The sequence below is a fragment of the Balaenoptera musculus genome, chromosome 16 (genome assembly GCF_009873245.2).
Source record: "Balaenoptera musculus isolate JJ_BM4_2016_0621 chromosome 16, mBalMus1.pri.v3, whole genome shotgun sequence".
NCBI lineage: Eukaryota > Metazoa > Chordata > Mammalia > Artiodactyla > Balaenopteridae > Balaenoptera > Balaenoptera musculus.
The window spans coordinates 26376110-26391794 of record NC_045800.1 but is presented as its reverse complement, the minus strand read 5'-3'; the positions used below and the strand labels follow the sequence as shown (position 1 = coordinate 26391794).

At 49.8% G+C, this 15685-nt stretch overlaps 2 protein-coding genes across 8 annotated transcripts in view; both read left to right on the top strand.

Moving 5' to 3' along the window:
- The first annotated feature begins 258 nt into the window (after positions 1-258).
- On the top strand, positions 259-9689 carry SFXN2 (sideroflexin 2). Its single transcript, XM_036829140.1, is given in 12 exon segments — positions 259-297; positions 299-423; positions 604-774; positions 1726-1824; positions 2752-2827; positions 3148-3233; positions 4528-4588; positions 4982-5048; positions 5641-5690; positions 5987-6036; positions 7552-7599; positions 8435-9689. Coding segments are annotated over 12 exon segments (969 nt in total). The 5' UTR covers positions 259-261; the 3' UTR covers positions 8535-9689.
- A 4983-nt stretch (positions 9690-14672) lies between these two features.
- Positions 14673-15685, top strand: part of WBP1L (WW domain binding protein 1 like) — a 59119-nt gene continuing 58106 nt past the window's right edge. For all 7 annotated transcript variants that reach the window (XM_036828325.1, XM_036828331.1, XM_036828333.1 and 4 more), the window contains exon 1: positions 14673-14827. In XM_036828325.1, coding sequence (XP_036684220.1) covers positions 14738-14827 — 90 coding nt within the window. In that variant the 5' untranslated portion in view covers positions 14673-14737. The remainder of the gene's footprint in view (positions 14828-15685) is intronic.

Genomic DNA, 15685 nt, shown 5'->3' with positions numbered 1-15685 from the left:
TCCCAGCCTCGCCCACAGCATGATCAAGCACCAGGCTGGCCACCAGCAGGCACTCAGGAAACACATGTTGGTGCCCAGTTGCCTCAGGACTGGTTGACCATTCACTGGGCCCTTCCTGAGCTGAGTCAGATGATAGCTAGCGGCTGGTGAGAGCAGTCAGTCTACCATAGCGGGAGTGCTAAGGGTCCTCCAGGCAGGCTTTGAGGACAATCTTCATTTTTCCTCTGTTCCTGAAGTCCACAGTTTTATTGTGTGAGCAGGATGGAGGCTGACCTGTCTGGCTTTAATATCGATGCCCCCCCGTTGGGACCAGTGCACTTTCCTAGGGCGGGTGAAGCATTTCTTCAATGTCACGGACCCCCGCACCGTACTGGTACCAGAGTGGGAGCTGGACTGGGCCAAAGTGATGGTGGAGAAGAGCAGGTGAGCGGTTAGGGGAGTGGGCTGGGGGCACTGGGGCGACATCGGTGGGTTCCCTAGGGATGAGGTGGAAACGGAAGACGAGGGGCTAGGCAGAGAGCTCAGGGAGGAGGAGGAGCTGAGAGCAGGATGACTCGGGGCCAGGGGTCAGGAGGTAACACCGCCTGTGGTCCTTGGTGGCAGGATGGGGACCGTGCCCCCAGGCACGCGAGTGGAGCAGCTGCTCTACGCCAAGAAGCTGTACGACTCGGCCTTCCACCCTGACACCGGGGACAAGATGAACGTCATTGGGCGGATGTCCTTCCAGGTCCCCGGGGGCATGATCATCACGGGCTTCATGCTCCAGTTCTACAGGTGCGACCCGGGAGCAAGGCAGCGCCAGGTGCAGCCGCGTGGACCTGTTAGGCAGGGAGCCATAGTAGGATGATAGTAATAGCCGTCTTTATCCCAGGGATCCCTGGATCCCTGACCAGCTACCAGGCACTGTGTTAAATTCTTTGCATGTTATCACCTCATTTAATCTCAGCAACCCTACAGAGAGGTACTGTTTTCATCTCCATTTTATAGATGAAGAACTGAGGTTCTGGAGAGGTTATATGACTTGTCCAAGTTCACACAGCCAGGAAATAGTGGTGCCTGGCTGTATAAACTGAGGCAGGCCTCTCAAGAGTGCTCAACGGATGAGCTGTTCTCATTCCCTCTTTAAAAAGTACTTATTCAACAATGAATTTAATGTATTTTTATAATGTAATATCCAAGTAAAAAAATTGGGACACCCTTTCAGCCCAGTTGGGGAGAGAAACTTTCTCTGTTGTTCCCCCTTTCTCTCTTCCCTCTCCCGCTCCTTCCCCCACGCATTCAGTTACCCAGTTGTTGAGCCAGGCCTTGGGCCAGGTGTGGGGAGTATAAAGACTTTAGTCCCTCCCTTCAAGGGGTGCCCAATTTTGTTGAGACCGAGAAGTAAATAGTTACCGTCCAGCTTGCCAAGTGGTAGGTTAGGGGTAGAATATGGGGTGGTGGGAGCAGAGAGCATAGAATGACTAACTGTGTCTCAGGAAGGGCAGGGGAAGGGTTGGGAAGGTTCCAAGGAAGAAGAGATCTCTCAACAGAGCAGGCTTCAGCCATGTATGGAAAGGGTAGGGGGCATGGTTGCTCCAGTCAGAGGGACAGGCTGTGCAAAAAAGCCCAGCTGCATGAAACAGCATGGGAACAGCTTGGGGAGCGGCAGGTAATGTGGTTTGACTGGTGTGCCCCAAACCCTCTTTCCATCCTCCTCTCTGCCTCTCTGGGCCTCCCTCCTGGTAGGACGATACCGGCAGTGATCTTCTGGCAGTGGGTGAACCAGTCCTTCAATGCCTTAGTCAACTACACCAACAGGAATGCAGCTTCCCCCACGTCGGTCAGGTAGGAGACCTGAACCCCAGGCCATCCATGTGGGCCTGGAGCAGGTGGCTGTCCTCTTGCCTTCAGGGGAACAGCCCTTCTAAAGGGTTCCAGGGCCGTCAGTCCTCCCTGGGTGGGACCTGCGCTGGGCAAGTGACCAGGTCTCCCTTTTCAGGGTTTGGAAGTATTAGGCTGACTAGGAGAGTATCTTCTTCCTAGACCAATTCAACATTCATTCGCTTACGCATTCATTCATTCTACAAATATTTCTTGAGTGTGTATTAGGTGCTGGGCATGGTTCTAGGTGCTGGGGATACGTTTGAGTAAGACATGTGTGCTCTCTGGAGTTTAAGGTCTTTTAAGAAAACAAGCATAGGGACTTCCCTAGTGGTCCAGTGGTTAAGACTCCATGCTCCCAGTGCAGGGGGCACAGGTTTGATCCCTGGTCAGGGAACTAAGATCCCGAATCCCACATGCCACATGGCGCGGCCAAAAAAAAAAAAAAAAGGGAAAACAAGAGTAATAATCTCAGACTGTGATTGCTGCCATTAAGGAAATAAATAGATAACAAGACAGAGAACAGCAGAGGGGCATCTGTGTAGATAGGCTGTTCAGGGAAGTCCTTTCTGCAGAGCTGACATTTCAGCTGAGTTTTGAAAGATAAGGATTTAGCCATGCAGGAGCCCAGGGAAGAATTCCCAGGATAAGGAGCAGCAACATGCAAAGGTTCTGAGCAGGAAGGCGTTTGGTGTGTTTAAAGTACTGAAAGGAGGCCAAGGGGACTGGAGCAGCTGAGTGAGTTGGGGGGAGATCACAAGGTGAGGCTGGGGACAGACCACATGAGCTTCTCAGGCATGAAGCCACATTTCTAGCCTTTATCACTCAAGCCATCGTCCTGCCCTCAGCCAGCTAGGGTCCCCGCTCCCAAACATCTCTCTCCTCCACTAGGCAGATGGCCGTTTCCTACATCACTGCCACAACCGCTGCCGTGACCACTGCTGTGGGCATGAACATGTTGACAAAGGTACCGTCTGGGGTTGCTGTGGGCGTGGTGGCCACTAGGCGGCAGCAAAGTCCTAGGGAAAACTTTTTTTTAACCAGGCAGGGGCCGTTTCCGGTCTGGATGAGTTGGGTTTGGCCAGAGCCCAGCCAAGTAGTGGGAAATTCAGCAGGGCTGCGCCCATTTGGTCTTTCTCGGCCCTTTGAGGGAGTTTGGGTTCCCCGACTGGGTGTCAGGATGCGTGGCAGTAGCGAGGTCTGATTTCTTGTTCTATCTTCCTGAAGCCCCTTCCACCCCCATCTCCAGGGAGCCTGACCTACTCCCATTGTTCTCTTCTCCCACAGAGAGCCCCGCCCCTGGTGGGCCGCTGGGTGCCCTTTGCCGCTGTGGCTGCGGCTAACTGTGTCAACATCCCAATGATGCGACAGCAGTGAGTACAGGGATCCCTTTTCCTCCCTACAGACCGTGAGGCTAGCAGGGGAAGGACAAGAAACCAAGGCAGTGGGTGGCTCGTTGGGGCTGAGGTGGGTGTGGGGAGGGCTGCCGAGCTGCGCTTCTGAAGGTTCCCTGAGGACTGGCGGCTCCAACGGTGACGGCTGCAGGAGTGGCGGGTGACTTAGGTTTCATCTGTGATGTGTGTTGTGGATGATGGGGAGCAGGGGTGGGGCGTGAGCGAGGACCTGTGGGGTTTGGCACTAGCTCATGTCCTTTCAACTGCAACTGTATTTGAGTTGTGAACTCGACCTACTTCCAAAGCCCTGGGGATGCCTTACAGAATGAAACGCATCAGAGCGAGGTGTCCAAAGATAGAACAGAACCAAGAAGCTTTGAGGAAGCCAGAGGGGCAGATAGATGTTTTCCAGGCACCAGGCTCTAAGTGTCACAGCAGGAAAGGTGAAAGGAGAAACCCGCTGTGTCCCACAGCTCTTGTTTCTTGACTAGAGAAAGTATAGATGTTCCTCTGTTATAAAATTTAATGATGTAGTAGAGGTAAAGCGCCCCAAATGGCGCCTGGACTGTAAGAAAATGCTGCATTAAGCGTTAGCTACTGTTGCCCCTGTTTCCATCAGTGCCTTCCTCGTCATCACCAGTATCTATCTATAAGGCACATTTTCTTGGGATTAGTAGCAAATGGAAAGTGATCACAACCGCCCTTGCAGAAAGAGCACACCACGGAATAGTCGTGCATGCACACTGCTCGCCTCCTCTTCCCCTCCCCCATCCAGTTGCTCCTTCCAACGAATGAATGAGTCCCCACCACCCACCTGGTCTTGGATGGAGTGCTGTCAAGCACTGGCCTGAGACTAACAGCTCCTGTTTGGGAGCAGTCACTGTGTCAGGCACTGGACTTAGCACTTTGCAGGCATTATCTTGTTTAATCCTCACCAAGTCCTGTGAAGTGGGTGCCATGATTATCCCCATTTTGCAAATGCGGATAACTGTGTCTTTAGAAGGATTAGGGAACTTGCTCAAGATCATACACTTGCTCTGCAGTTTCCGGATTCAGCCTAGGCCGTTGGGGCCCAGTGCTAGCTCTCTGAGCCTCTGCCCTAGGTCACGGCTGGATACCACTCTCTGGAGTGGGGAAGGGCGCTCCAAGGGCCAGCTGCAGGAGGTGGCTTCCTAGAGCTTGAGTGCCCTGGCCTTGGTCCCCTGGTGTTTCACATCGCTGGCAGTCTTCCAGCACCCCTTTCCCATATCCAGCACCTCCTGTCTGTGTTTAGGGAACTCATCCAGGGCATCTGCGTGAAGGACAGGAACCACAATGAGATTGGTCATTCCCGGGTGAGCAGAGGCCTGCCTTTGGGGTGGGAGGAGGGAGTTCCCCCTCAGACCCTGTCCTGTTCTTTGTGGTCGGAGCAGGCCTGGGCTCTACTATAGGGCTGAGAAACCTTCTCCCTGACTCCATCCTCCTTCCCCATCGATTTTCCCTCCATATCTCTGTTCATGTCTTTTCTCCATCGTTTCTGGTCCTGAAACCATAAAAATGTGGCTGGGTGGGAGAGGGTCAGGTGAGGTCATTCAACCCCTGGCAGGTCCATCCCTTACTCTTTACCAGCTCAGACTTGGCCTTGACCCTGACCCTGACCCTGACCCTGACCCTGACCCAGCCCTCTGGTGCAGCCTATGGATACTGGATAAGCTCATTCCTGACAACTTACTCTTTTCTGCCCTCAGAGAGCTGCGGCCATAGGCATCACCCAAGTGGTTATTTCTCGGATCACCATGGCAGCCCCTGGCATGAGTAAGATGGGGAAGCCCTCCCATCCTGGGGGACCCTGGAACAAGTGATGGAGACCTCAACCACACTTCGGGTGGGGGGTGGGACCTCAGCCTCGATAGACATGCTTCTCAGACTGGTTTGCTTGAGTGCCAAGAGCCACGGGAGAGCCACACTGTAATTCCTGGAATGTCAGTTAATCAGAGATTTGGTGGAGAAAGTTATTTTCATTTAACAAATATTCCTTAAGTTCCTTCAATGTACTGGACACACTGTGGGGTGCTGGGGGGACAGTGGTAGAGAAAAATAAGTCCCCTGCCTTGGTTTTGCTGTCAGCAGGGGCATGTTACAGAGCAGGATACAAAACTTGCTTCAAAGATAGTTTTGAGAAGGGTGCTCTGGGCCTGCGGTACTTGTCCTCCTGTTGTTACAGGTGTGCAGGTTGAGGAGTTTGGGAAGCACCTTCTGCCAGGACTTGGGGGAGGGATGGGGCATGGCCATGCCTACAGTCTTCCATTCTTCTCCTGGGGAGGAGGGGAATCACTCAGTCTGTGATCCGACTTCGGAAAGGGATCTGGGGGGGGAGTCTCACAGCCTTTCCCCTGGTTTCTTCCAGTCCTGCTGCCGGTCGTCATGGAAAGGCTGGAGAAACTGCGCTGCATGAAGGTGAGCGGATTCTCCTTTGCATCTTCCCTGCCCAGAACACACCCATGCTGGGGGCCCTTGACCATCTTACCCTTCCCTCTTGCTCCCACCCTGCACCTCACTCAAGTAGGGCCCATCCCGGTGCCCGCTGGCTGCCCAGTTCTCGGCCTTGTCTGCCGAGAGCAAGGAGAGCCCCCTCCCCGCCCTGCAGAGCCAGGGTTTCCCGCCTGCGGGTTTCTAGCTGGGTGAGCGGCGTGGGTTTCACCTCGAAGTATGTAAGTCCCACGTGGGTCTCTCTTTTGTCTGTTTGTGTGCAGAGAATCCGGGTGCTGCACGCCCCATTGCAGGTTCTGCTGTCCGGGTGTTTGTGAGTATCGTATTTTCTCGGTTTGGGGGTCTATGGTGGGGTGCCCAAGATCTGTCTTCTGGTGTCACCCATGTTGCAAAACATATACTCCTTTACCTGACTTCAAAAGCGCCCGGGCTTGAATGCCTGTGGCCCCTCTGGCGCGCTCTCACCCCTTCTTTCTGAGGGCGCCAGGCTGGCACTGTGCACACACTGGAGTGGAAAGTGGAACCCTTGGGGGTCCTTCTGTCCCAGGGTCTCCCCTCTGACCTTAGGTCTTCAGTAGTTTTAGAGAAGAGACAAAAATGATGAGATCATCCCACCACAAAAAAGAAATGAATTATGTGATGTGATAGAGGGGTTAGCTCACGCCGGGGGTAAACTTACACAGTGTTACATGTCAGTTATATCTCAGTACATCCAAAAAGATGAGCCATAGAAAATGACAGCACAGCCTGGGCCCGTCAAGTGTCCCAGCCTCACATGGGAGGAAAGCACCACGAGTCCTGGCAGCATTCTTAGGTGCCTGCCCTTGACTGGACATGTCCCAGCATTACTCATGCTTTGTGAGGCCATGAGGCTAATGACAGCAACCAAAGCTAACATGTATTGGATGTTTTCTGTGTGCCGCCACTGTGTTGATGTTTCACGTCTATATTTTCACCTAATTCTCTCAGCCCTCGAGGTGTACATACTGTCATCATCTCCTTTCCCAGATGAAGAAACTTGCCCACGCGTCTCTAGCTGGTAATTGCTGGAGCTGCGATTGGATCCTTAGCAGGTCTAACGTTATTCCAGGCTGTCTTCTGCTAACTGATTTCCCACTGAGGGAGCAGTGACCATGGGCTGGATGTGTCACACGTGTTATCTCATTTAATCCTCACAGTAACCCTGCAAAGTAGGTACTCTTGCCCTCCCTCTGCTGGCTCAGAGGGAACTTGCCCAAGATTGCACAGCTAGGAAGTGGCAGAGCTGGGGCACGAACCTAGGTCTGTTAGATTCCCAAATCCTGTAAAACATGGTCCTGGATCCGCATCCTCTGAGAACTTGTGAGAAGTAAAGACTCTCAAGCCCTTTCCCAGACCTACTGAATTAGCATCACATTTGAACAAGCTCCTCGAGTTCCTTGCATGCCCGGTGAAGTTTGAGAAGCTCTGCCCTCACTGTTCTCCAACAGCCCGGGCATTCAGTGAGTACAGCAGCAGGACCCTGAGTTCACACCCCGCGCTGCTTTCCCTAAACATCAGGAATTGCCGGTGGTCATTAGGGCTGCTGCTCACACTCCCTGGTGGCTCCATTACCTTCTTCATCTGCTTGAATGATGGGTGGGTGGGGTGTGAGGGGGAGTGTGGGGGGGGGCTGATTTTATCATGTGCTAGAGTGAGTCTCCAGGCACCAAGAGACCAGGAGAAGGGTTGGAGGGAGAGGAGCTTTGGCGCCGGCTCCGCCTTCCTTTGAGGGACTCAGCGATGGGGTGTGGGTGGGTCTGTGAGATGCCAGACACTCCCTAATGCTTTGGTTTCTCCTTTCTTCCAGCCTCATCTTCATGGTGCCAGTGGCATGTGGGCTGTTCCCGCAGACATGGTATCAGCTGTTCATTCCTCACTTGGTTTTACTGAGCACCCTGTCCCTGGTCTCCCTGACCTGCCTGGTGTCCCGAAGGAGAGAGGGAGGGGCAGGCAGGGAGGCATCTGTCCAAGGACAAGTGCCTGTCAGTCTAAACTCCGGGCCTCTTGACCCCAGGTGAATGGTAAACTGAAACAGAGCTCCAAGGGGCAGAGGGATGAGTTGCTCACTCCTGGTGGAGCAAAGGCTGCCTTGGAGAGAAGGTGGGGGAACAGTAAGAGACTTTCTGTCCCTGCTGGTTGAGTTAACTAGATCCATCTCCCTGGCTGGATCTGGTCTTTGAAATTGAACAGGAGGGTAGGTACTCACTCTGGCTGATGTTTGCCAGAGGGTGGACGGCTTCGACCTCTCCGCTTCCCTTGCATGTCCTGGGAAGGGCAGAGGGGGTGGGTGAGGAGAGATGATGGCAAAGGGAAGGTAAGCATCAGACTGGGGCGGTGGGGTGAGGCGGAGGACTAGCTCCAGGAGACCAGGCATAGCTTGAATAGATACGGAGAAGATGCCCGTTTCCCTTTCCCTAGTACTCTCAGCTCCGTAGTCAACTGCTACACATCTCCTGTGTTCTGAGCACCGAGCTTGTAATCTTGAAGAAGACGGAAGTTTAGCACCAGGGAGATGAAGTCAGGGCTCAACAGAAGTAAAAGCAACATACTGTAGTGTACGGAGGTCATTAATAATTCTGATGGAAAATGGGCAAGGGCTTCTTAGAGGCGGCATCTGAGTTGGATTTTATCTGAGGGTAATTTGCTGCTCGTCCAGGTGGCACACTTATAAGCCCCTTCTCTCTTCTCAGTGAATTGCCAGTTTCCTATCTGGAACCAGAGCTCCAAGACACTATCAAGGCCAAGTGTGGAGAACCTGTGCCTTATGTCTACTTCAATAAGGGTCTCTAAATGCCCCACCCCAGCAAGGACCAGTCCATACCCATATTTACCAGCTCCTCCTTAGCCACTGTGGATTCCTGTGCCTCATTCCTCTTTGCCAACAGGGCCTGTAGGCCAGGGTGGGTTTTGGGGGATGAGGGTGGGGGTGGGAGGATGCATCATGCTTCTACCCAGGCACCTGGGTTTATTGGACTCCAGGGGATAAACGTGAACAAGGGGAGAGAGGCCAAGTCTTCTATCTGCTCTCCCCTAACCCCTGTCCCCTGGAGACCAGGAGCTGAGACCCTCTCAGGGAGAAGGTGCTGGGACCTGGGGGTGACACTCAAGCAAACCATTTGGAAAAATTAGGAAACCTTTAGGATTCTGGTTCCAGCCAGGATTGAGGAAGGGCCCCTCTTCTCTTCCTCCTCATTGGCTCTCAGGCAAGGGAACCTTCCACCTGTGTAGTTCTGGCTCCTTCAGGAAGCGGGAGGGAAGAGGCCAGGTCACCTTGGGGCTCCTCTTTGCTCTTCCCCACTCTCCTCCCCAGGGCCCCCTGGTCAGAAAGCTTCTCTGGGAGTCTTGCTAAACTTGAATTTATCAGGCACCCAGGAGTTTTAGTGCAAAAAAAAAAAAGGGCATTGTGTGAGGCAGCAGAGTTTTGTGGTGCTTCAAGCCCTACCTGTTGACATTGGCTTTGTTCTCCTGCCCCAAAAATCATATCTGATTCTATTTCTCTGTGTCTAAAAGATAAATCCACTGACTGTGAGTAAAAAGGATGTAGATAGGCATTAACTGCACATGTTAGTGGGTATAGTTTCCTGGCTACCTCCCTTCCTCAGCCCATTGGGTTAAACACCAAAGAAAGACTGGTGTGTACTGAATAGGAAAGGGAAGTTTTATTTGGATGCCTCTGAGAGGAAATCAACCAGGACCAAAGAGCCTTAAAGGACACACAGCAAAGCGCAGCCGCTCGCCCTTCCCAGCCTGGCTGCTCTAGGTGATTTCTCAGGCCCTTGGGGGAGAGGGGGCTGTTGTGGCTGACCTGGGGCCATGTCTGTATGAGTTTTGTGTAGTCGAATTTACTGACTGATCAAAGGATATCACTGTGAATTGAATGCATTTCTTGAAAGAGCACAGTGAACTGTCTGCACACTGAGTTAATAAAGCCTGGATGGAAAGCAGGATCTGGTTTTACTTTGGCCTTGGCGTGGAGGAGGGTATCACAACTATAAGGGGAACCTGTCTGGTGCCCGGAGGCCATTGTTCATCTCCCTTATTATGGAGGAAAAATCCACCTGTCTTTGCTTGAGGCTCCAGAGATCTCCCAGTGTGGGAGTGTGTTGCTCTGGGGGAGGGGGCGCGGGGAGTTGGCAAACCATGGCTCAAGGGTCCAGATCTGCCTGGTATCTGCTTTTGTGTATCTGGGAACTAAGAATGGCCTTTACATTTTTTAGAAGTTGTGAAAAAGAAAAAGAATATGTGAGACCCTGTGTATGTGGCATGGAGAGCCTGAAATATTTACTGTCTGGCCCTTTACACAAAAAGTTTCCCCTACTCTGGAGTAATGGTCCTTAAGAACATGCATGAGGTTCACCTGGAGGGCTTCTCAAAACATGGATTATAGGGCCCCATTCCTAGAATGTCTAATTATGCGGGTCTGGGATGGAGCCGGTGAATTTGTATTTCTGGTAATTTCCCAGTGATGCTGATTCTGTCAGTCTGGGGACCACTTTGAAGGACCACTGCTCTAAAGAGAAAGGGCCTCCTCCCTGAGGTCAGGGTACCGGCTGCAATTTGATTTTTCCCCCATTTAAAAAAATTAAAATATAATTCACGTGACATAAAATTCATCCTTTTAAAGCGTACAGTTCAGTGGTTTTTAGCATGCTCATGATGTTGTGCAACTGTCATTACTCTCTAATTCCAGAATATTTTCATTACCCCTGAAAGAAACTCTGTACTCATTAGTAGTCACTCATTACCCTCATCCCCCAGCCCCTTGCAACCCCTAATTTATCTTCTGTCTCTATAGATTTACCTATTCTGGACATTTCATGTAGATGGAATCACACAGTATGTGGCCTTCTGTGTCTGACTTTTTTCACTTAGCATAATATTTTCAAAGTTCATCTATTCTGTAACATGTACAATTTAATTTTAGCTGATGTCTGAGCAGAAAAGTCTGTGTCTTGGAGCTGGCTTCCTTAGGACAGGAGATCTGCTTTCAGCTTTGCTTATTTCCAAAGGCAAATAGGAAAAACATTACCAGAGCTAGCCAGAGCTTGGAAGCAATTCTGAACTGATGTTCTCTCAAGAATCCACAGTCTTCTCCTTTCTTTCCCAGCTCCTTAAGCCTCCTGGCATTCCTCCTCTCTTCATAGACAATTACTCTTTTGGAAAAGTCTGGAGTAGATAGTGGTTGCAGTTCAGAAGCAGATTAAAAATAGTTCACTCAAACCGCATCTCAGCTCTGTCTTGTAAGGCCTCTCTGCTTTCTTTGATTTGGCTCCTGCGGGATGTGGAAAGAAGTGATTAGGGTGACTAAAATGCCTTGGTCTGAGAAGTGCTGATCCAGACCGAGCAGGGTGTAGTGTTTGTCCTGTCCAGTAGCTCAGTTCAAGCTCTCAGGTAAAGGGAGAAAAGGAAGTCAGGACAAAATTCCCTTCTGTTTTCCAAATTGAAACCATTGGGGTTTCCTAATGATGATGATACCTGGCTTTTTTTTTTTTTTTTTTTGGAGTGTAGTTGATTTACAGTGTTGCATTAGTTTCAGGTGTACAGCAAAGTGAATCAGTTTTAGGTATACATATATCCACTCTTTTTTTAGGTTCTTTTCCCATATAGGCCATTACAGAGTATTGAGTAGAGTTCCCTGTGCTATACAGCAGGTTCTTATTAGTTATCTATTTTATATATAGTAGTGTGTATACGTCAATCCCAATCTCCCAATTTATCCCTCCCCACCCCTTATCCCCTGGTAACCATAAGTTTGTTTTCTACATCTGTGACTTGACTTCTGTTTTGTACCCTTCTGTTCATTTGTACTCTTTTTTTTAGATTCCACATCTAAGCGATGTCGTATGGTATTTTTTTTCTTTTTTTGAGTGGCTTGAACAAGAGACATTTATTTTCTCATGTGCTATAAGTCCATAATCAAGGTTCCAGCAAATCTGGTTTCTGGTGAGGGCTCTCTTCTTAGTTTTTGTCCCAAAAGTCACTGAGGTATAGTAAAGTTCTTCAATCTTTTTATTTTTTCTTTCTGTTCTTCAAAGTAAATCAATTTAAATAATCTACCTTCAAATTCATTAACTGTTTTTTTTTCTTATTTCCATTCTTGTGTTAAACCCATCAGAACTTTTTTTTTTTTTGTATCAGCTATTGTACTTTCAGTTCCAGAACTTCTAATGATTTTTTGGTTGTTTTAGTTTTCCTTTCTCTGCTGAGATTCCTCAAATGTTTTCTTATTATATCTATCTTGTCCTTCAAGATTCATACATACTTTCAATAGCTGACAAAGTTTTTCTTAGCTATTTATTTATCTAAATCATCTTGGTGTCGGTTTATGTTTACTAATTTTTCCTGATTATAATATTTTCCTGCTTCTATACATATCTAGTAATTTTTTACTGTCTGCTTGACATTATGTATGTTAACTTGAAGGCTACTTGGATTATGTTGCCTTCCATTAAAGGGTATTAAATTTTTATGTCATATGGTATTTGTCTTTCCATATCTGACTTACTTCACTCAGTATGACAATCTCTAGGTCCATCCATGTTTCTGCAAATGGCATTATTTTGTTCTTTTTCATGGCTGAGTAATATTCCAGTGTGTGTGTGTGTGTGTGTGTGTGTGTGTGTGTGTGTGTGTGTGTGTATCACATCTTCTTTATGCATTCCTCTGTTGATGGACATTTAGGTTGCTTCCATGTCCTGGCTATTGTAAATAGTGCTGCAGTGAACACTGGGGTGCATGTATCTTTTCGAATTATGGTTTTCTTTGGGTATGTGCCCAGTAGTGGGATTGCTGGGTCATATGGTAGTTCTATTTTTAGTTTTCTAAGGAACCTCCCTACTGTTCTCCATAGTGGCTGTACCAATTTACATTCCCACCAACAGTGTAGGAGGGTTCCCTTTTCTCCACACCCTCTCCAGCATTTATAATTTGTAGATTTTTTGATGATGGCCGTTCTGACCGGTGTGAGGTGATCCCTCATTGTAGTTTTGATTTGCATTTCTCTAATAATTAATGATGTTGAGTATCTTTTCATGTGTTTTTTGGCCATCTGTGATACCTGGCTTTTATATGGAGGACTTACAACTCCTTGAGGCTGGGATTGAGACCCTGTGCTAAGAAAATAATGTGGCCCCTGCCTAGTACTCAATCTTTTATTCTCCCCTAGGGAGCTTGATTGTGGAATGGATGAAATTCTAAGAAATTTAAGACTGGCAAAAATACTTGTCACCCTGTGCAGCACTTGGGAAAGCAGGATCAAGACAGAGACAGAACCGATTTTTTTCACTCTTACCTGTTTCCCACTTTGCCACCATTTAAGCCAAGAACAAACTTTCTTTGGGCCCAGCTATGGGCTAGACTGGGCTCGGCTCTAAAATGCTTTGGCAGGTTTTTGAGGGGAAATTGGCAGCTACAGGCAGCTGGCTTTTCTGCTGCGGGTCTTCATCTGTTCGTTTATTTTCCCAATATTGATTGAGCTCACGGTTGGGCCATGTACAGGGTGTAGGGATTTGTTTAAAAAATGAATAAGACCTGGTGTGCCATACAAAAAGCTAAAAATTTAGTCGGAGGGGTCAGGCAGGCAGAAATTATAGATTAGATACACTGTGTGGTAAGTGTTAACGTGAATTCAGAAGAAGAAACCAGGGGATGAGAACTAGGAATTTTAAACGGGAAACTGTATGTGTAATGTGTAAATGAGGTTAAATGTATTGTATAGCACAGTTCATTGGGGATCTCTTAACTGTTGGGTGTGAGCAGAATGTGTGGGAAATGTAGTGGCAGTAGATGAGATAAAGAAGTATGCAGGTGTGAAAAAAAAAAATACAGGGACGAGGGACACAGAAAGGACCACCATATTGATAAGTTCGGACAATAAATCCTGTAGGTAGTTGAAGTATTTTGAGAGGGGAAGCCCTGAGACGATAATATTTGGTTTTAGGTGGTAGAACACCCCTGCTGTGACATGTGAGAGAAATTCAAGAGCGAAGAATTAGCAACTGGCAGGACAGCAGGGAGACCGTTTGTATTTAGCCAGAAAATGAGAACATGGATTGAAGCAGTGGGGGTGGATTTCAGAGCTATTTCTGAGTAAGAGTCAATAGAATTTCATCCCTCGAACTTGGGGTGACAAAGCACTGTGCCTCAGGTAAAGATACTATCTCATAGGAATTCAAATTGACCGAAGATACTGCTTGAGCAGTTTGAGAGCAAGAGAGGGACTCTGGTACTGGGGCTGTGCTTAAAGACAAAAGACATCAAAAGCTTTTTAGATTGCAGTTGTCTTTTTTGTTTTTTCCTTTTTCCTTTTTGGCCGTGCCACCCACACAGGACGTGGGCTCCTAGGTCCCTGACCAGGAATCAAACCGGGCCCCCTGCATTGGCAGCGTGGAGTCTCAACCACTGGACCACCAGGGAAGTCTCTGCAGTTGTCTTTTTTTAAGAGTGCCAGGTTACTTTATAAAAGTAACTTATTTTCCAACACCCTTTAGAATTACCATACCCCTTTCTTTTCCTTTGCTAAACTGTGGAAATCTAGTACTTCCGCCACATTCAAGATGGTGGCACCAGAATTAGACTTTTCAACTCACGTTTTGGATGGCCCCGCCCCTGATCAGAGCTACTTCCGCCACTCTCTGCGCAGCGGGACGCATTTACGCCGCCTCGTAGCACTCAAGATGGCCCGGCTTCCTCCTACTTTCCATTGGCTGGATGTCTCCGGTTTTCCGTCTTCACGAGGGGGCGGGACTTCGATTTGATCGACAGCTGTTTTGACCAATGGACGAAGGGCAAGGGCCCATGAAGCGCTGGAACTGGAGAACCATCCAAGTGTATGGGAGGGCGTTTGGGCTGGGGCGGGGTGGAGCGGAGCCGGAAGCGGGAGGGGAGAGTGAAACAGGAAAAGAAGGGAAGAAGGAAGAAGAGGGAAGAGGAGGAGAGGGAGGAGGAGGAGGGAGGTGGCGGCGCCGTGGCGGAGGAGCAGGAGCAGGAGGGGGATGGAGAGGAGAAGGCTCCTGGGTGGCATGGCGCTCCTGCTCCTCCAGGCGCTGCCCAGCCCCCTGTCAGCCAGGGCTGAACCCCCGCAGGTAAGGGGGAGGGGGTGTCCGGGCCAGGCTGGGGCCTGGGGGGCGTCGAGGCCTGGCTGGAGGGGGCTGAAGGAATGTTGTTGCCAAGAGTTGAGGGGTCCCGAGAGGGGTACCCATGCCTGGAGTGGACAGGATCTAAGGGGGCGTCGGTGTTTAGCTGAGGGACACCTGTGACGGTTTTGGTATCACAGAGGTGGCAGAGGCATGGTGCCAAGCGAGTGAGGGGCCTTTGAGATGGCAGTTAGGTCAGGTGGGCTGGGATGACTGTGACTGGATAGTGGCGCAAGCGGGGTCATGTGGGGCGCATTCGTGTCCTCCAGTGGAGCAGGTCTCCAAGGCAGCGATGCCGCGTGTATGTCTGTGCGGGTAGGGGTACGTGGGTTATTGAGCGGGCCTGAGAGGGAGGAGGGGCTGGCTGAGAGGATATCTGTTTCAAGCTGGACCTGGGAAAGTTCTAGGGGCCACTTGGCCCCATTTTTACTGGTGTTGGAGGCAGGACTCTTGGAAGGCAAGTGAGATGAAGTAGACTGGGACCTCTCAGCAGCAGGGCACACTTGAGCTGTAACAAGCTCTTACTTTCAGGCTGGCTGGCCTGGGGAGCCGGTCTCTGATGCTGATCTGGGCCAGCTCCGGGTTTTGAGCAAAGGGTGGTGCTGATGCCAATACGGGCAACAAATGGAGCGCCCCAGCTTTTCTTGCTAAGTGGCTTGTGCTGATTTTAGCTCCGGCTGGCATTTCGAAACCCAAATGGGAGCGTTACTCCTGGCGCCAGGTTGGGTGGGGTGCAGTAGGGGTAATCACCCCTCCTTCCCTTCCTTGCATATGGCAAGGCTTTACTGTTCTATTTTCTTCAGTTTC